Raw genomic sequence first — 22,219 nt, forward strand, 5'->3', positions numbered from 1 at the left:
ACCCATTTATGTGAATAAATGAGTTTCATAAAAAATAAACTTATTCATGAAAATGAGTCATTTGAATAACCAAAATATTACTTTTCTGTAATGTAACTTTCAATGATTTCTTGACCCTTCAGGCCAAACTTGATTTTTCTGAAATCACCATTTTGTAACACAACATGGAATTTAATAGAAATTCCTACCTTTTTGAGAAAGTCTATTTGGAAATACATGTATATCCGACCAAGATGATTGTCTTGGCATTATTAATTTTCCTTGAATTATTTTATGTTTTAAAACAAAACAAAACAAAACCCACAAATATTCGTAGGAAGATAATTACACAAGTTCCTATAGGGGAACAGTGCAGAAAACAGATTTAGAAATAAATCATCCTATGGAAGAAGGCAACTAGTAAGGTTCATGACAACTTTTTCTACCTTCAAGTTCACTAGTTCAGGAAATAACTTGAATAAGAAAATTCTCAGCAATAAACCTTTTTATTTCTAAAATGAAGAAATACTGAAAGCAATGGAGACTAAAATTTGTAGCTAAAATCCAGATTAATATAAAGTACTATCTGACTAGAAGTCAGATACACTGAACCTTCACAACTTAAAAGGCTAAGGCTAATTTTAAAATGTGATTAATAGGCCATTCAAAATGACATGTTAAAGCGTGTGAGGTACTTGAGATGAATAAAACAGAACTATGAAAACCATCACCAAGAACTCTATAAAACTTAATTTTTAATAAATCTAAAATTTTAAATTGCAATTTTCCAAAAGAGCTTTAGCTCTGAAGCACCCAGCTCCTGCTCAGTCTAGATTTGTAATTCTTAGACTGTCTTGAAGACTCCAACCCATATCCACACACATATAGTTAGATTATTTCTGAGCAAACTGCTTGAAAGTAAGATGGGTGGTTTTCAGCAGCTGATTTTTTTTTTTTTAAAGCACTGACTATTAAGAAGTGTATTACAACATTATTTACATGTACCCTTCTAACTATTAACTAGTGGGCATTTTCCATTGTTGTAGACTGCAGTCTTCATAAATGATAAAGCTCAGAAGCTTTTGCTCAGTGGAAGAAACCTTCTAGGTGTTGCCAGTATGTTAAAATGCTAATAAAACTCAGTGTTGTAAAACAAAGGCAACATTATAAATTTCCCTTAGAGTGCCCTGAAATGGAAACACGTGAAGCACCTGAAAGCAGAATCTCATGTTAAAACATGAGCAAAAGCTCTGGGAGAAAATTTCCCTTACAATGCAACTGCACAAATGCAATGTCAAATTTATAGCTGCTACCTGCTGTTGAAGGGATTTTCTCCTGGAATTATATGAGTGCTGTCCTTCCCCACTAAGAGCTTGATTCGATCATAGAATGACTTCACAGCTGGTGAACCAGAATGGCTCTGTTGTATGATGTCAAGAGGATCACGGGAACCCCGGCACAGCAGGCTATTTTGACAAGTAGACTGGAGGCAGCAATCTGGGTCTAGGCAGTCAACCAAGCCATCTGAAAGGTAAGAAACATCAAGATTCAGCCAGCTGCACAGTGCTATCAAGCAAAAATATCTAATGGACGTCTTAAGGCACCAGGAAAAAATGTGAATGATTTCTCTTCGTAACGTTTCTACACCACAAAACCACTTGATAATTGAACCAACAATACAGCAAAGATAAGACTTTCTGAAAGTAAACTTGTTAAATATCATTAATTAAGAAATTAAAATGGAATCCTCAATAGGGAGACCAATCTGCCTAGTTAGATGAATCAAATCTACTTTTAACCCATATGAAGACAATATCTAGCACCACCCTTTCCTTTGGTATCATCATTCAACTTACTAGCATTCTCTTTATGGAATTCTACTCTAATTTAGAAATTAATAACCATTTACTTTAAAATATTATAATCTAAGAATTTAAGAACATTCAGAGAATGTTCTAAGAATTTAGAAACATGCATTCATCCACTATCAAGAAATCACAAAAATGAGGCATCCAATCTGCAATCTCTTCTTAGTCTGTAAACTTTCAGAGACTCTCCAAGGCATACAAGTCTGATTTGCTGAATATAGGTTGACCTAGGCACATACTGGACACCATACATGAGAAAGAACATTCCAGTAGGTTAGCTGACAGAAGTACATTAGATTGAGATTACGACTCATCTATTTTCAAGTTTTTCAAATACACAACAGACTGACGCTATGTTACAGAGTGATAATTGTAAGGAAAAAACAAACAAACAAACAAAAAAAACAGCAAACCACCGTCTAAGAAGCTTTCTCATTTTACAATTAACCTGAATTTCCAATGGATTGTGTATGTCTGAAATAACTGCTTCTGATTTAAGAACTAAATTGCCATGCTATAGTGACGATGTTTCATTCAGCTCACTATGGACATTTAAGTTAGACAAACTACCTTGTTGTGAGAGCTATACATTTCTTTAAGGTCAGTCGCCTATTCACATTAAGAGCTCCATTCATCTTGAAATCCTTTCCAACACAGAGGTTTTTTGTTGTTGTTGGTTGTTTTTTTTTTTATGGCTACAGTACATTTTCCAACTATTTTATATAATCATCGTGAAGACACCATCAGCTTCAGATTATAACTCAAGCCAGTTTCCCCATCAAGTGCTGAGAACTTTTTCTCAGCATTCTGCTCTTTCCTTGGTCTGCGATACCTCTACAATCCTGAACTTAAAGCTGACCACTGTTTAGTCCACTCAGTTCTTTTATTCAGACAACTGTCAGTCAAGAGGATCCTGTCAACATATTAGTAATAGCAAGATCAAAACACAGGATATAAATTACTCCCTTTGACAAATTTACATTTAGCTGTTACAGCTGCCTCGTTTTTTTTACTATACCTGTTATTATAGGTGAGCATATGTTATGGCTGTAATGACCTCATCATGCAGCAGATTATGGGCTGCTGTGACCAAACACTTCTGACGACACCGTGAACTTTCAATTGGCATATCAATCTCTCAGTGTCCTGTCAGTCACGAGAATCACATCTTTATGCTACCAAGCCCCCTTGGATATAGTCTGACATTGCAATCTTCAGTAAATTACCCTGTCACTGCCAATCTTACTGTTATCTCACAAACAATCAAGCAGGCAATCAAACTGCTCTGAACTGCCAGCTAAGGACCCAGGAGGCTAGAAACATTTCCATTCAATATCGGGGAGAAACCTGCGTATAAGTCATTTCATGTAGGAAGGTTTTTATGCAATTATGGGAACTCATACTTGCACACTTTCATATGCTTAGAGGAATATTTAGGAGAGACAAGCATATACAATAACATAAATATACTCATGATTTACTTGTTTTGAACTTTATCGCTTTTTAAATGCATTGCAACAAGCTTTCTCATGAAGAGTCTCAGAGTAATCTTCTTCTTACCCTGAAAAACCTTCAGTAATGCCTTTGTTATACAGTCACAGAAAACATGCATGGTCTCCTCCTGCTGCAGCCCAGGATACCACTGACCTTCATTGCTGCAGGGGCACAGTGCTGGCTCACATTCAGCCTGGCGACCACCAGCACCCCAAGTCATTTTCTGCAAAGCTGCTTTCCGACTGGGTGACCCCCAGCATGTACTGGTGCATGGGCTTGTTCCTCCCCAGGTGCAGGACTTTGCACTTACCTTGCTGAACTGTGTGAGGTTTCTGTCAGTCCATTTCTCCAGCCATATTGTACCATTAAATATGAAATTTAGCAAACTTGCACAAACACTTAGCTGCATTAGACTCAGTTGATTAAAACAACGGCTAGAAAAAAATGTACCTTCCGTTAGAGAAAACTGCCATAAGCATGAATTTTAATTGGAATTCAGGACTTTGTTTTTAATATATATTTCAGAGGTTGTCATCTTCCAGATTTCCTCAGGCACGCTGAATTATTTATATGGTTAATTCAATGACAAAAACTTCACCATCGGCCTCATCAAGATATTTTTGCTTTTCAGAGCATACACATCTGAGTTTAAAGTCAGCAGCACTCTGAGACTCTGTATGCTACAGGAAAGGCAGTGCAGAGGGAGTTAAGATGGTGCTAAACCTCTTCCAACAATTTGAGACCAAAAGAAGCCCTGACTTGGCTTTAACTGAGAAGAAAGAAATGGGAAACTTGGATTTAATTTAAACTGGTAGTACAAGATGAGCTCTCCATTGCTGTTCTCAGTTATTCCCAAATCTTTTCAGAAACAAGGTTAGTGTCATGGGATTCCTCCTGAAGACTTCACATCTGCTAACAGAGATGCACATTTCTTGACCTTCTGTGAACTGTTACATAAACTTTTTGGCAGACTTAACCCAAGGCAAAAAATAAAATAAAATTAAAGTATCACATGTAAGAAAAGTCATCTACTTGCTTGTGCACACCTATATTTTAAGATGAATTTTGAACACCATTACAAGGGCTAAAAAGCACACAGCAGAAACAGTGAGATAGATATTATTGCTAATGCATCTAGGAGCTCTCATCATCCATTTTCCTGATCACGTTCAGGTGCTTGGATTCCAAAATCATGCTATAGCTTTCTTTGGAAAGTTGACATTGAGTTTCTGGCTTTTTGTTTGTTTTGTTTTCCATCTCCAACAAGTAAATTATTTTTAGTCCCCACTCTTCACCAAATACAGGTTGTGCTCCAGGTTCAGCGCATGATGCATGTTGGAATGAGCCACCTCTGACCTGACATCCAGCTGCTTGACAGAATGCTTTCTCTACGCAGCAGGGGACAATTCTGCTTCCAAAACAAAACTTCTGAGCACATGCTCAGTAGAGGGCATCCTTACACTTCACTAGTTTCAGGAGCCAGCAACTTTCAGTGTAAATCCTGGAAAATTTTCTTTTTCCAATAAACATTTCAGACTGATGATTAAAATGGAGGTGGGGGGAAGCGGGGAGCAGCAGCTCCTATAAGCCCTGAGGGCGAAAGGGCCTTTGATCACTCTAAGGGCAAATTAGTTAATTTATCATGATCCGATTTTAATTATGTGTAGTATTAATATACCCAAGGTGAAAGAATTAGAGATGCTCTATCAGATTATCAAAAGAGTATGTCTTCTCTCTGCCAATACAGAAATATTTTAATCGAGCTCTAATGCTGCATGCAGAACTGTTTCCATGGACAGACTATTCCACTGCCCAATACATCTTAATATGAGTAAGTTTATCTAATATTTAACCCAAATTTACACTTTGATATCTTGATCTAATTGCTGTTATGTTGGCATACATCACTCAAAATGACTCCTCAGAAGTTCCTGGTGCTAATAAGAAAGGAAATGCTTTTAATCCTGTTCCAGCCCTACTCCTCAAATGGCTTAGCATAACTGGAAAGGCTCTCTGTAAATTGTCAGGATAATTGTTATAAACCAGGTTGTAAATCCATAATTGTGATAAGGTAGAATAAACCTGGGCTTCTGTAAGGTGTGCATGCCTCTGAACGCCAAATAACTCCCTAATGAGGTTTTTAAGTGCCCTGGAATAGGACATCGGCAGAGCAATAGCTCCACTTTCCTTGCCCACTCAGGACTCCTGTGCTGCCCAGAGCCCTTGCAGTCAAGGAAACATAGCCACAGATATACACTGGGCACTCGGTCACCCCTCAGACCCTGGGAATGCTGGCAGACTATTGATGCTCCATCTCCAAATCACACATCACCAGCAGAGATGACTGAGAGGGCTCCAAGATAAAAACAATATTTGGAAAAATTCATTCAGTTCAGTGGGCACGTTGGTACCATGCCTGTGGAGCCACTGGGGCTTTTTAAACCATGGGATTTGCAGTCACTGAATTTCTTGCTTTCCCTTCTCCATGGGTTATAAGAGCATGTTACTGTAGTAACGTAACCCATGGGGGACACTGTGAGGATAAGCTGGCTAATGTGTGTAAAGACGATTAGAGGCTGACATGAAGTTTTAACAAAACCACATACAAGTACACTCATTAGCTCTCGTCAAACTTATATAATGTCTAGTTTCAATACAGATTTTATATTTGAGCCTACATGACTCACTCTGGCCCTCATCCACAACAGATTTCAACTACTCATTACAGTTAATGTTCTAAAAGTGACTATTGTACAGGCTCTGGGAAGGTACTTTCTGAGCCAAGAGTATTCTGGGTATTTATATTGAGAACTTCATAAAATCTTTTGTCTGTGCTGATTTAGAGACCCCTGCTGAGGCAATGCTTGTTGAGGCAAGCTAAATTACATGATTTGCTTTTGTGCTGTGAAATACTTGTATTATCTTAAATGTCACGAGCCTGATGCAGTATCAAGTCACAGGATTTGTAATTCTCTAAAAGCAATTTTTTTCTAAATGTTTATTGCAGGAAGACACTTCTCTTTTCTTTCTATTTTCTTTCTGTCTAATTTCAGAGATGAGTTTTCTAAGACAACTTAAATAAACAGCCTTTCAATCAGTCAAGTGCACTGTCCTGACAGTGAACTTCACTAGAAATGTATTTTGCTCTTGAATTGAAGAGAATTCATACTGTAGCAGATAGCTGGCTTTCTCTCATTCATTATCTTTAATGTATTGTGCCAAACAGAATTACCGCCAACTGCATTTCTTGGAGTTGTTACAGCTATATAGTAATGAACTGAAGGGCAAAATTTGTCTTCTGAGATATGCACAACTCTCTTTACAAAGCCAAGTAGAAATAAGTTAAAATGTATTTTAAATAGAAGAATGTCTCACTTTGCATACAAAAACACCCAACAAATACAAAACAAAACAAAACAAACAAACAAGCAATTTCTCATTCTATTTAACTTAGTATTCTATATTGTTATGGCTGTTTCCCTTCCTTCCCAACTCAACTGTAGCACAGATGATTACATTTTGGGGAGAATTATGAGCTGTGAAGTGATACAAGCAATAGTAGTATTTAAGCTTTTTATTTTTATTTTTCTAATGTTCCTGCACCTGTTCTCTCCATCACGGTCAAATCAGAAACAAACCAAGTTAGCAAAGTTTTGGTTGTCTTCTGCTTTTCCTTCCCTGAGGTAGCATTATTTAAATGAGTTGTCAATATAATATATGTGTGTATATATATAAATATATATATATATATATATATATAAACACGAGGAGAATAATTCTGAAAGGGTGAAAAAGATAGGTGAAGTGTTAGCAGGAAAAGAAAAGCCTAGAAAGTGCAACTCAAGTGGGTGATATGGGACTTCTGATAAGGTTGCTTCTGCAGAGCTCTTTCTCAAACACCTCTTTGGGGTTATCCCATCGAGCTCAAGACAAAGGGCTCTTCAAACATGAGGTCTCTGCAGGAACTGCATCCATCATCTAGTAAAACTGTCCTGTAGAAAACAAATATGCTTACATTACATTGTCCTTTTTATTTGTGCGCACTTAAAGGTCTAAGGTGAAATCTAGTTAAATACAAACAATTTAATAAGAATGTTCCAAGAGGCAAAACCATTATGTAATTTAGGAACAGCCAAATTATTATAAAACAGTTATTGTAAAAAGATGGTATAAATACCCTCCTACAGAGATTTCCTTATGCAGTAAGTTAAAAGAAATACATACTTAACAAGTAATATACTTTCTCCCATTCCTCAAAATACCATTTTTAATCTCTTAATTTCCTAAAGTAAGTCTACAGTGAATTAAGTGGGCTATACATGTCTATTGGGGGGGATTATACATTGTAATCACAATTATAGGTCTTCAAAAAAAGCCATTTCTAATCCCTCCAAAAGATGCTTAATAACTATTACACTACTGAGGGACTGATTAAGAAAAGGGATTAGATTTAGAAGTGGCCACAGTGAGTAAATTACATTATTCAAACACATTTTGAAAAAATAGAAGCAATTTCGTATTAAAAAAAAAGATATTAAAAGTGAGTCTGCCAAAACAAAAACAACCAAAAACCCTTACCTTCTGGTTAGGCTTGCTCCTTAAAAACAAAGAAATGCCTTCAAATCTTTTTCAGCGAAGTAGCCTATACATCACAGTGACCCTATATAGGTTCATAATGAATACCCAATTAAGCACTTATCTAGAACCGATGTGCTGATAAAGTACAAATAAAGGTAAATTTTTCCAGAGCTAGCTTGGATGATGCACAGCTCTACCTGAGCAGCTCTAAGAGGAGAAAACATCTCCAAATACTCTCCTCTGGAATCCCGTTTTATTTATGTGAGTAATATGCACTGACATCTCATATAAAATGAAGATTTGTAAGTCTCAACAAGACAGGGACACATCTGCCACTTCTAGGAATAAACCAACTAAGGGGCATTAATCTAAAATTGAAAGAAAATATTAAGCATAATCTTTCATTTTTCTCTTTCTGAACTATGGTATGTAATTCATGTTGTGGCAGACAATAAGACAGAACAGGACAAATCTGAATCCCTTTGGAGTCAGTGGCAATGCTCATCTTGACATCCATGAAATGAAGACTTGGCCCAAGGCCTTTGAATCTGATTGTAAGATACAATAAGAATGGCTGAACAGAGAAAAAACACCAAAATATGTTCAATTATTGACACATGGGAAAGAATAGTTGACAGAAAATTATTGTTGCATTTCAGTGACATGCTGAAGTGACTACATTTTAATATAAATAGATGGATGGAAAAGGAAGGGTGTTTACTTCTGCAGATAAGGTCCTCATTTAGACAAAAAAAAATTTAGACTACTTTCTCTTGGAAGAGTAGTTTGTGTGTTCACTACTACTCCAGAACTATTTGCTTATGTTAACAGAGCAGCAAATGAGTTCAACACTTGGCTGCAAATAAACTGTTGAGTTTCAAGTGAAAAGAGTTAGTGGGAGGAGAGGTGATTTCTTTAACTTTCAATAAACTTGCATTTTCATGTGAAACTGGGTGTTCTGCAAACTAGCTGAATCTTTCAAATTGGTTCCCATTGTACAGTTTCCAGCTTCATCTCATGAGAAAACAATCTAATCTCTTCCTTTTCAGACACAGTCATAATTAAATAAATGTGCATCTTAAAAAGGAAAGCACACATTCCTTCCTCCCTCTGCATTCCTGCACACTCCTGTGGTCTTCCCTGCATTATCATTAATAAACATCAATTAAATACAGGTCACTGGGTGTGTTCCTGGCCAGATGTGTAGTGAACCAGACAGCTGAAGAGTAGTGCGGCTTAACGTAAAGGCTTTGAGATAACTAAGTATTAAGGGATTAAAGTTATAGCCAGTCTTGAGTTTTGTTGCAGCTCTTACCTGAGACTGACAATTTGACAAACTGATAGGAGTGACAATGACTGTCCTCACAGGGAATATTGCAGTGGACTCCATGCCATCTTAAAGAAATCCAAAACCCCAAATATAATCAAACTGAAACAGCAAAAATCACAAAGGCATCCGAGAGACAAATGCGTACTGAGTGCAACCCAGCTGCAGCGCAGCTCAGTTTGTACCACCCGCGCTGCATGTACAACACAGTGTGATTGAATCAAAGGGCTAATCTGTTTGCTTTCCTTACAAATACCTTGCAGGTGTGCGGAGAAACAGCTAACTGAACAGGTGTTGAACATATCCTAAGCTCCCTTACAGAAAAACTCTACAGAAATTTAATAAGGATGATACTATTAGAGACCAATAATGATCTTTGGATTAAAGTACTAAGCTAAGGGTCAGGAGATAAAGGTTTCACTTCTGGCTTTATCATAAAATCCCCATGTGAAAATGTGTTGGGGGTCAATTGGACTTTTCAGATTATTTGCACCTTGGAACAGCATTGGATTTTCAAACTACCCACACTCCCACAGGAAGCAGTGAGCAGTAATCTATCCGGCCTCTACAAATACCTGACTTCAGCCTGCAAGTGCTGAGAACTTGAGTTCTCCCCTTAAATTTTCTAGCTAGACCAAACAGTTTTCTTTCAGGTATGACTATAGTGAACTAGAAACCATTCATCTGGTATAGCAACACTGATTAATGCAATGTGTCTGTTGTATGGCCTATGTATATTATATATCCTTTGATTTGCCTTCCATAAGGGAAGTTTTAGAATTCTGCACTTTTAGATTGGGAGGAATAGCTGAATAGCCTCACTGGTCAAATCATTTTTTTTTCCTGGAGTGCCTTTCTGTTTTACAGGTGAAGAATATTGTCTTGGATAAGTAAACGAGCTGACCCCTGTATGTAAGTGTTTTTGTACATTTTTAGACATCTGATTTCAGTATTTCTAATAATGTTTTCCAAATTCACTCCTTGTTTTGTGTATCTGATGATTTCCAAAATTTCCTTTATAATCTTCAAAGCTAGTAAAACTGCAAGTCTAAGCAATTCAGCTTTTAGTTTCTTATACTGCAGACTCACGCCAGTTTAGTGGGTTTTGTTGTTTAGTTAAATGACCGAAGTGTAAAAAATAATAAAAAAAAAAAAAGTCAAAACACTCTAAATGATGTAACTTGGCAGTTGGATTCTGCTCTTTACAAAGCAGAAACAGATTCGGTGACACCTATAAAGTAAATTCCAGTTCTCTGAAACCGAATCAGTCCTAGTTCTTCCTAAATATTTCTGTTCACGGTGATCATGTGAAGCCAAGGAACTAACAGAGAATTTACAGATTGGACCTAGCAGATGATATTCAAATGTGGTTAAATCATGTAATCCAAAACAACTTCCCCACCCTGAAATTTTATATAAAATTACTCATCCTAATGACAGTTTTATCCTAGAAGAATCATTCCAATAAGCCAAAGTTTTCTGTTTCTCTGCAGTTTGCGGAATATCACATGTAAACCATTTATTAATCAGCAAACAACTGATGTACTCTTTAGTTATTGGCCAAAGAAAAGTGAAGGAGCCTGAAAGCAAAAAGCTGTGTCTACTGTTTGATTTCTAATAATGAGCAGAAGGTGATGAAAAAGAATCCAGGTGACTTACTAAAGACATTGTAATGAGAGGTATGAGAACTACTTCAGATGAAAGGGATAGTTTACCAAGCAATCCTATACAGATGGCACAACTTCTTAGAACTGCTTTCAGGCCAGTATAACTTAATACACCATGGAAGGCTCTACAAAAAGAGAAACTAAAGTCATCTTTGAAGGTAAACACAGAACAAATTCTATGTTTAATAGGTTTGTGCCTGATAAAGGAGAAAGAAAATTGAAGGGGGATCTCAGAACCTTACCATATATGACTGTTTAGCACAACACACTCAGCCCTCTCAAGTCTGGTGTACAAACTGTGAAATACAACAGCGAGCTCCAATGACTTACACAGGTTGTGCACATGAGAGCACGACCCTGGCCTCAAGCACAGAGCTGAAAAAATGTTGCTAAATATCCTGCTAAATCAGCTGCTATGCTTGTGCACACAGACACAGTCATTTACCTTTCACTTCACACATGTCGAAAGCCTACAGGAAAAAGTTCTCATCTGCAGGCTGTACTCAGCACCCATGAAATGCCATGGGCTCCTGTGGAATGCAGGCTGGGAATGAGCCTGCCTGCAAGCTTCACACACAGGCGCTGTGGGTCACCACGTCTCTCCACAAGGCCCCAGCACTCCCAATCTCATTTGTTTCAAAAGAAATGGAACAACAACGCTCGGCGATAACGACAGCCATACTCCTTGTGAAATAAAATGACTCAGGAAGAAAGCATGGACAACCCTCTGCTCTTTAGGGACTGGGAATTGGAAGACTTTCGCTCACCTCCCTCGTTATCCTTGTTATCGGCACAGGAAGTTTCCATGGCAACGTTGCATCCAGGCCCTCTCCAGCCGGTCTGGCAGACACACTGCCAGCTGTTCTGGCCGAGCGTGCATCTCCCATTGCCGTTGCACAGATCGGGGCAGCCATCTGGTTGAAGAAATGAGGAAGGTAAGTACAAGACATGCTTATTCCCACTAACGCTCACACGTCTGACAATATTACTGTGCAAACAAAAAGCCCGGCTCTTGCTGGTGGGGCAAACACTCTGCCAGCCCCAGAGCCACAGCCCTGGCGTGTGTGGAGAAGGAGGAACCCTGGGGAAGAGGGGACTCAACTCAGGCCTAAAGAGAAGCTGAGGCCTACCACCAGCCATGATAAATGTTTTATGAACCCTGTAAATGTTCAGATCTTCAGTTAAAGGCAGTCTGCTGACAAGGTCAGGTTTTTCCCACTATGTGTTTGTATCCATACGTGAGGGAGAAAATCTTCTTATACAAGCCTGTCAATGTTCAGCATGCCTTTTATATCATGCATTGAAAAATTCTCCAGAGCTTTTCTAACACAAAGTTTAAGTAAATTGTTCTGAAAATATTTTCCTTCTTTAACATTCACTTTAAAAGCCCTTCTTATTTAACACTAAGTTCACAATGTAACCTTTCACACTTTTGGAAAGAGCAAATCTAGAAGAGGTAGCCCACAAAAAAGCATGTTTTGTATTGACTATGGATGCGATGTGACTTACTGTATAGCAAAAACTGAACTGGAAACAAAAATATTCACTTGCTAAGGTGCTTATACGCACTAGCGGAATGTCCATAGGCAAGAGAACAACTTGATTGCTTTTTATTTTTCCTACAACTGAATGAGTCTCAGGACATGCTACTATGTCTTCCTGAATATTCACTATGAATAAAGAGCAAAAAAACCCAATTCCACCCTGTAAGGTACATGAAGCCTTGGTAACCTTCCGACCACATCCAATCCATGCAAACATCTCTCATTTGTCTATAGATGTGAAAGAAGATTTGGGAGTCCTGCAACGGGCCTCTCTTATCACCTTCTTATAAGGAGGACAAGGCTCTGTTGCCATACTGTTGTAATATGTTGGAACCCAACCACTCCAGCTCTTTCATCTGGTTTGGAGACACAGTCTAATCCTGTCAGGTATCTACACTACCACCACAGAACGTGGAATCATTAATCTCATGCTATTGGTCTTGGGCAGAAAATGTCATCCAAAACAGCTCACAAGGCTTCATGCTTTCCCATTCTCCCCTCTAGTACCAGCGATGGGTCACAGCCAGCATCGAGATGTGAAGGGACCTGTGCAGCCCTCTCAGGTGTCACCAACTGGCTGGATTAGTCCTTTGCATTTGCCTCTGTGACCTCAAGCTGTGACTATTAATTAAGTACTCCATTCCCTTCCCCAGGCGTTTTAAAAGCACTGAGGAACTAATGGGCACCCTACCGGAGTGTGGATAATCTTTTCATCAGGTATGAGCAAGGAAGGCAGCAGTGGGAAATATCCAGAAAGCAAATAAATATGTTCTGTTTGTCTGAGCAGCACAGCTGCAGATGTGCAGTACTGGAGAAAGACCAAGATGACAGGAAGTCACCTCTCTGCCCCTTGGTCTCTGCAGGTGACCAGGAATAGGACCAAGTGTCAAACTAACACACCTGGTGCTGAAAGGTTGAGCAGCCTTCCAGAAATTGCTAATTTTGGCTGCCTGTAAGAGCATTTCTATAAACCTGTTCAGAAAGCCAGAGCTTTGAGTTTGGTCTCTTCCTGCTCCTCCTAGCAGCCTTGGCCATAACCAGGTGATGTTAGAGAGAAGTCCCTCTGACCCCGTACTGGCTTCCACAGTGCCACAGGAGGCTCCCTTGTGGGAAAGCGAGCTGCTTCATACCCCTGCTATTCACAACTGGTATCACAAAAGGTAAATATTCTTACTTTACCTAGCTGGCTTACTACCTGACAAATTCATAATGAATAATTAAACTTTAATATGATTAAATAGCCCATGGCCACATGGACTTTTCAGTAGAATTCTGAAAGTCTCCTTTACTTTTTTTTTTTTTTTTTTTTGCTGGGCTGGTAGAAGGTGTCAGACAGAGACCTCAGCTGTCACACAGAAAAGGTTCTCCATAGGCAACAGCAACCAAATCTCTGCACATTGGCCTACCAGGTGCCTGAGTCTGTAGCACTGATAGCGCTGGCACAGCAGCTCCATCTCCCAATCTCTGCCAAGTAAGACATGAGATCTCTTTGAGCAGGGCCAAAGCCATTTAGTTCATTTTACAGAGAAAGCTATCAGCAGACAGAAACAAATCCTAGAAGTTTTATTCCAGTGCTGCTATTGTGTATTAAAAAACACGGTGCCCCTTTCACTTAAAAGAAAGGCTATTTTGGCATTACATATCTTAGCTATAAAAAATGTACTTATTTTGCAACAAAGGAAATATATTTTCAAGTCATTTATTTTATATCTTTGGTTTGTTAGGTTGTTTGAATGACCAAAATGATAATGTCTGAGGGGAGGCATCATACTGTAGAACAAATTTTTCCTTTTAAATGAAAAACAAACAGTAATTGTGAATATACACACAAGGTTGGCTTTATACCAGAGCACTGAAGAGAATTAAATCACAGAAGCAGTTTACTTTGCATCATATGAGCAAGATGAAAACATGAACAGTAGGGAGCTAGCAAAATCTCTGAGAAGTTTATGTTCAGCTGGGGATTAATGGACATGACTTTGCTTTTAGCTTAAAGAGGGAAGCAAGCATCACTGGTATAGACATGGTGTTGCTAGGAAACACTATGCTACCTCTGTCATTTATTTAACTGGCTTCCAAAGACAGACTTTGTGTTTCAGTAACGTAAATATCAGAAGGAAGGAAAAAAAAAGGCAGCAGCAAACTACAGTATGATCCAAGTATTCTGACAATAATTTCTTCCTTACAAAATTATTAAGTTAATGGATGTGTTGACTTTAAAAACAGCTCTAAGTAAGAGGGAATAATTGAGATATTTTGTATAAAACAGTAAGGGAAAACAATTAAGGTGTGTTTGTATACATGTGCTGTGCATGTCTGTATATGCTTGTTTTCAAGCAAATATTTACTTAAGTATTACGATCCATTAGACCCAAATTTGTCCATTAGACCCGAATATGTCCTAATGACCTGTCACCTAAATAGACAACAGATTTCCATTATAATCTACTAAACAAATACTATTTTTTACAAAGTTTATATTTAGGCAGTACACTTCCATTTGAAGTCTGCATGTCTCTGTGTAGAAGCTCCTGCATGTCCATGTGCACAGCAGTTAGTACAGACGAGTACCCTCAGCACACAGGGCATTGCATGTGGCTAACAGGCCTTCGTGCACTGCAGTGCATTTTGACAGCAGACAAGCTAACAAAGCACCTAACCAAGAGCCTCGGGAGTCTCAACAAATGCTCAGTGCTCACTGCTGGGTACACGACCTTTGCTGGAAACACATGATGCACTAAGTGTATGCTAACACTAAGTGCTTTGTTAAAGCCTGCTTTCATTCACACTGAGCAGTGTCTTACCTCCCACTTGTCTTATGAATTTACTCACAGAGTAAGGCAGGCGAAGAGAGAGTAAGGCAGTCACAGAGGGAAGCACTATCGAAATCTAACCTTGAGAAGCAATTCACCGCGGTATAACACTCTCAGTCACAGCACAGAAAGGGGTCCTCCATGCTAAGCAGACAGGTTGCTATTCCTAGTGTGTAGAAAAATTCTACTCATCTTTTCTATTACAGTATGCTTAATGGAAAATGTCAAAATGCTAGCTTAAAAAAAGAAGAAAGTGCTTGTTTAAAGTGTTAGATTGACAGCCTATTTATTCACAGCACAGGCACTGTACAGGCAACAGCAGTTCAAGTGTCTCACTTTCCTAGCAGTGTCTCCGCACAGGCTGCTGCGGCTGGAGGCGAAGCACTAACGCACTCTCCCTTCCCCTTCAGTTCCCACCTGCCTGTGGGACTGGTCAGTGTACATACACGAACATATGCATTTGGAATTAAAATGGCAAGATAAAATCCAGTGCTTTTTCCAACGTACTGTCAGGAATATGTGACTAGCATTGTGTGGGAGTATCAGGGTAACAGAGGATTTCAAAAATCAAAACACTCCAATCCATTCCTGTCCACGCCATGGACACAAAATGCCCAGCATTCATGTGAAGTGGGTAAGGAAACGGAGAAATTAAAGGCATAATATCTCTGGATCTAATAGAGAATGATGTAAACTGGTGTGGTGTTTGTTTTTTTTTTACATATGAGATCCTTTTTAGCATCCTCACCGCACAAAACAATCTCCATAATCTTCCTGAACACCAGGGCTAGTGTTCAATACCTGAATTTACTACCTGTTTTTTTTTTTTTTTTTCCTGCCCAACTAGCCAACTAAACTGGAATAACACAACAAACTCAGTGGATTTCCCAGTGCTTCTCTTTGGTTGAAGAGGTTGTTATATAACTTGATTATAGTTCAAAAAAAAAAACAAACGCATTTCTTTGGAAGTTAATATACCGCATCTATGATGGTAAGTAGCATAAGGATGCTGACTCTTCAATTACAAGGGCCCAAAGACAACTTTGCAACTATAAAATTTCATAAGCAAAGATTCAGCAAATACATGTATATGCTAGTACTCAGGGACCCTTGTCCACTACATACACCATTTTCCAAAGGTTAAAACCCTTCACTTATAATTCCACAGGCTATCCATTACAATGCATATATGATGACAGCACATTACAACAGAAGGAACTTTGTTGATACGTAGCACAAACAAATATTCGGTAATGAGAATAACATGAGAGGACTGTAGCTTGAGGGGGGGGGGGAAGTGATTCTTTGCCAGAAAATAGTTGAGTTTTTTGTCATAAATTAGATTTGTGTCTCTTGAATGTGTCTGTTACTAACAGGAAGAGGATTTACCATGGATGCTAATAAGTAAATAATATAGTAGCAGATGACACTATTACACAGAACCCTGTGAGAAATGAGAACACCTCAATATGAAAAGGACTTTTTGTTTCTGTTTTCTCAACTTCAAACTCTGCAGCCAACTATATATATATATATACAATTATTTCATTCATCTAATTTCTTAGTATCTTAGTATTTCTTAGTATACACTACAGAAAAGGGTCAAAAAAGTTCAAGACCTCTCATTAGACACAACAGGAAAAGCAAGCTCCCATCTGAAAGTCTTTGCAATTCCAAAGCCCAAGAGTACTTAAAACACTAGATTCTGCTATCTGTAGAGCTCCACATAGCCACAGTCCATGATGGGGCCTAGAAGATGCTATAAAACTAGAAATTAAAACGTTACTGTTTTTCATATCAATAACTGAAGAGTGAGAAAAATATAGTGAGCCTAGAAAATAATAAACATTGCTGCTACTGAGTTCACTGTGAGCAAAATTAAGTCTACTGCTTCCAGCAGGCCTATGTAAGCTCTATCTATTGCCATAGTTTCATATTTTCAAGATTTATATGAGATTTATGAAAAGCTGAATTTAACAAGAAACTCAGCAGAATCATTATGAATAGTAAACAAAATCAATATGGACAGTGCTTGTTTGTAAGAAAGTGATAATGCTGGATGTATTTATGAGAGAGTACTCATAGTTTTATCTACTATGAAACTATCCAGGGACTAAATGGTAAGGTGATTAATTCATTTTTGAACTCGGCAAATTAATTTCCAGTATCTACACAATACATGAAAAATTGTAATCCAGTTTTGGATAAATTCCACAGAGAGTTCCTTTTCATTCCACTGATACTAACAAACTCCAGGTACACAATTACACACATACACAGCTACTCAGGCACATATAGGTTTTCTTTTGCATAAACTACTTAAAAACTCCAAAACAAACATTTTAAGCAAATCAAAGTACAAAGGCATGCTGTCCAATTAATTTGTGTTTGCAGTCTAAATCTTAATTCTTTTTATAATCATCAGAACTCACAGTGGGGCCAATCACTTGAAAAGAAGGAAAAGAAGGGCAGCATGGATAGGAAAAAGGGGAACAGGAGAGAGAGAGGAAAGAGGTTAACTGTTCTCTTCTCCAAGTGTATCTAATAACCAGTTATGGAAGAGGACAATGATTTTAGTCTCAACTCAGTCTGTACATGGAAAATTAAATGTTAATCAAGAGGCTGCATCTTCTGAGTCCTTCTGATCTAAAGCTATCAGCCATGGCTGCCTCCTCCAAACAATAACTTAAGTGGATCGAATGGATTCCCTGTACTTTTCCCCATTTAGTACACATACAGTACAGATGTTAGTCTGAAATAGAATATCTCTTGTTTATCTTTGTCTAAATCCATTTTCCACATCCTGATCCAAAGTCCAGTGGCAGTCAAGGCAGTCTTTCCACTGACTTGAATGGATGATGGAGCAGGTACCCTGTGGGTAGAGATGCCCTGCAGTAAACACTGGTGTACAGCACAGCGTACACACGATACATCAGTTTCAAGGGGAACATGAGAAATTTAAATCCTCCTCTTCCTCATTACAGCTGTTAAATACAGACCTGTAGTAAATGAAAGTAGTCTCAGATATGATTTTACCTATGGAATATAGAGAAATTACATAAAAGCAATAATGCTAATAAGCCTGTTTAATTTGTACTTTAGAGAATAATCACTGTTTTCATATTTTTCTGTTCATTCCTTCTGTGAGTTGCTGCTATGCCTATGGCTATCTAGCAAATAATAAATGAGGTACATAGGATGAGGTATCTAGCAATATCGAGGGGAAAAAAAACAGCTTTTTATTTGCTATTGTTATTTTTAATCCTTCAATTCCAAAGCCTACAGGGCTTAGTTTAAGCCAAAGAAAAGGGAAAAAAATGACACACAACATTATGGTAGGAACAAAAAAGTTATTTTCTACATCATTATATTTAAACAAAAATAAACTCAAACCCTAAACACTTGCCAATGCAATATATTATTGTTTGAGTGAGACACGAGGCTCCTCTGAGTGAATTTGGGCACTACATGCTAAGGAACCTACAGAAGTACTAGCTCTGTCTTCAAGAAAGGACAGCTGCAGAGACTGACAAACTGTGAGAGTGCTCTAACTCTAACCCAGAACTAATCCAGCCTTTTACAGGTAATAACAAGTCTGATTTCACTGCTCAGCTGAGTTAAAACTAATGAAGAATAGGCTAGCTACAATTTTATTTATTGAAGAAACTGAAAAAAAATGCAGAGGTCAACAAGTAAATTTCAAGAATCCTCAATCTTGATTTCTTCCACACTAATACTTACAGTGCAGGGAATTATTATGTTAAGTAAGGTTCCTTAAGTTGCCTGGGATATGTATACCATAACAGAATTTTCCTCTAAATTGCATCTATTTATTGTACACCCATGCAACTTCTTTCACATTTAAAGACAGGGACTGGGAGAACATCTAGGTTTCCAAAAAAAAAACAACAAGAAAACATGAAAAAAAAAAAAAGATGTGTGATTTTAGAAGAAGGGAAGTAAACTTCTCACAAAGGGGAACCACTGGTACTAAAAAGCAAGTCTAAAGTGAAGTCACTTGCATCTTTCTGAAGAGACAAAAAAAGGGCGGATGGCACCAGCGCAGTGAGCCAGCAGCATACTGTCTGCATGTCCTGCTAACTAATACCTGTAACACAGAAGTTGCATCATATTTCTCTCAGAAACTAACTCTGCTTATGGTTACTTAACAGATGATCGTGTGAAATTAATCTCAGATGTGAACCAGCACAAGCAAGGTAGTTGAACAAAACACATGGTGCACTGAATGACACTGCTGCAGCCCAAAAGCTACAGAAGAGCTGCGTGGATTTGTCTATCGCCTGAGAATATTATTTGCATGATTTTGAACAAGAGCTAAAACATGACCCTAGCAGCATATTCTAATTATACAATGTACTCTTTTCAAACAAGATTCACATTCAGCTCATATTCATATATCCAACAAAAAGATACATAAAAATGCAGTAAAATTTGTACTTAAGATAACTGGGCCTTTCGAATTAATCTTACCATAACAAAGTCCATTTGGAATATAATACTGGATGAAATTGTATTCATAAAACCAGTACCATAACCATAATTTTTTATTGCATTAATGTTTCTGATATGGGGTACAAGGGTTTGGTATCACCCTTTGTAAAATGTAGTATCATTTCTAGAGAAAGAAGCCTTCTCAAGTTAGGTTTATCTCTAAACTAACATCTATATAGTTTATTGGCAGCATAATGATAAAATGACCTAACAGACAGAATGTGTAAATTCAGTCAATTGAAGAGTAACAAGGAAAACATTGACCTCATATTTAAAAGAGCAGATAACCTAATTAAAATGTAACAGTTAAAATCCCTACATTAATCTCAGTGCTATGGCAAGGATTTTGAGTCATTCATTCATGAAAGTTAGGATTCACAGAGTAATTGCTACTCAACGTCCTCACACATGCTGTAATTTGCTTTTGATTAGAAATATGTGGCTGCCATGTATTTGTACAGTTTTTATAAATCTCAATTGCTTAATGTTTAAGATTTTTTTTTTTTTAAATATGTGTCAACAATGTATCTGTACAGAGCATGTAATCAAACTTCTATGAAAAATGTTTCGGTAAAGTGTTGGCAAGCATTTATACATACTTATTAACTACAAAGCATTGAAAACAACATACACACCAACACACTAAGTTGTGTTACAGTTATATTGTCTTTACCTGTACTGTCCTCTCTGTGCCATAGGAATAAATAAAGAGAAAAAAATGCAACGTGATTCTTAAGTTATAACTGTACTTAGCAAAAGGATCTTTGATACTGTGCCACCAAATGCCAGGTATTACATTTCAAAAGGTCTGTTTCATTTGGCTAACTGAAATTTATAAAATTCAACATGAATGACCTATTTTTTACTTGCTTCAGGCAGGAAACAACAGAAATCAGTAATTTTGCTATTTTTAACAGCTAAAACACCATATGAACTCAGAATCATACTCATCTTACTGCAGTATCTCTAGGGTTTGAACCCTGAAGAAAAGCAAATCGTGGTTCTCAGGGATTTTCCAGTTTCATTTGCCTTTATGCAGCTTTCATACATAGCCCAGAAAACAACAAAGGATGCTGTTACTCCATTCTGTACTCCCAGCCAGACTAAGCTTTCCAGTGGGATGGCACAGTGCCAGGCTTACCCAAATTTGAACGTGATTTAATGAAGTTGTGAATGCAGCCTGTAGAAAACTAGAGGTAAGTCCTACCCTTCACCTGCTCAGACAGCAACTTCTAAAACCCCAGTAGACATTGGGAGGCTACAAAGGTAGGCCCTTATTTAAAATATTTAAAATCTAAGACACTGCTGATATAAAGAAGTGCAAGATCAGCCCTGAAAAGGGCAGGATTGCTTGTTACTACCAAAGCTCTGTACTCCCAGCTCTCTCATTTGATTGAAAACCCTCCAGTGATGCAGATCCAATTTTTCTCTACGAGTGCCTTGATGGGTCAGCAGGGGAGATTGCACTGTCATTGGTTAGCTTGTCTCCAGACACAAATGCCATCCAGCATTTCTCCTAAAGGAGACTCGCAGTCACGGCACTTTACTGCTCAGAAAATATTTTAAGCAACATTGTTCTTCTGTTGCAACAAAATCTCAGTGCAGAGGCAGGGAATTCAATTGCCAACCTAGGTTAAATCAGACAATTTCTGTTAAGATGCATTACCAGTAACTACATATAGGGATTCTTTAGGCCTTATGTAGTCCTAAAACTTCAGGCTGTTTGTAATTAAGCACCAAATACTCTCCTCCGTTGCGCTCACACATTTACAGCCCATTCTAGGTCTCTGAGTCAGTTTCAGTAACAATAAAATTATTTCTTGCATTCTGCAAACAACAAGAGCCTCACACAAAATGGTAATAATGCAAGATTTCAGACTCCAATGTCTTCAGAAGAAATGCTTAGAAAGAATCAGGGAGAACAAACCCACCAACCGGTGAGCTGGGAGGAACATGAAAGCTGCTACTAGGCAGGCCTTAGCATTAGCAATGTTGAATGCAGGGAATAGTGCAACTATGGTGAAGTTTATCTGCCTGAGAAAAGCTGTCAGACTGTAATGTGACAAAAATAGCCATTAAATCTGAAGTGGCTAGGTTTCTTGGGACTGAATCCTTCTTCACTGACAGGGTTCACCCTTCATCCTTCGCCATCATAAGCTGATGGCCAGGACATAATTGTTTCACGTTGGCAAAACCCTGCCAAATTCAACAGAATTACGTGGATTTCAGTCAGGTAGTGCACAGCCTCGAGGTTCATAGCAGTTTACTGTACCTGGACCCTTTATGTAATACTTAAATTACCATATTGATTGTTCTTCAGATAAGATTTTTTTGTTTGTTTGTTTGTTTCTGTGTGTACCAAGCATGGTGAAAACATCAGGTGGTTGTAATAACTTAGATTATAAACTGCTGCTGGTGGTTTTACAGACCTTTCTGC

At 38.0% G+C, this 22,219-nt stretch overlaps 1 protein-coding gene across 15 annotated transcripts in view; it reads right to left on the reverse strand.

Annotated features, from left to right (window-relative positions):
- TENM2 (teneurin transmembrane protein 2) overlaps positions 1 to 22,219 on the reverse strand; it is a 1,136,432-nt gene that overhangs the window by 38,296 nt on the left and 1,075,917 nt on the right. For all 15 annotated transcript variants that reach the window (XM_068697798.1, XM_068697795.1, XM_068697797.1 and 12 more), the window contains 2 exons: positions 11,681 to 11,827; positions 1,293 to 1,503 (listed from right to left, as the gene is read on the reverse strand). In XM_068697798.1, coding sequence (XP_068553899.1) covers positions 1,293 to 1,503; positions 11,681 to 11,827 — 358 coding nt within the window. The remainder of the gene's footprint in view (positions 1 to 1,292; positions 1,504 to 11,680; positions 11,828 to 22,219) is intronic.

This window comes from Anas acuta, chromosome 14 (assembly GCF_963932015.1).
Source record: "Anas acuta chromosome 14, bAnaAcu1.1, whole genome shotgun sequence".
Classification (NCBI taxonomy): Eukaryota; Metazoa; Chordata; class Aves; order Anseriformes; family Anatidae; genus Anas; species Anas acuta.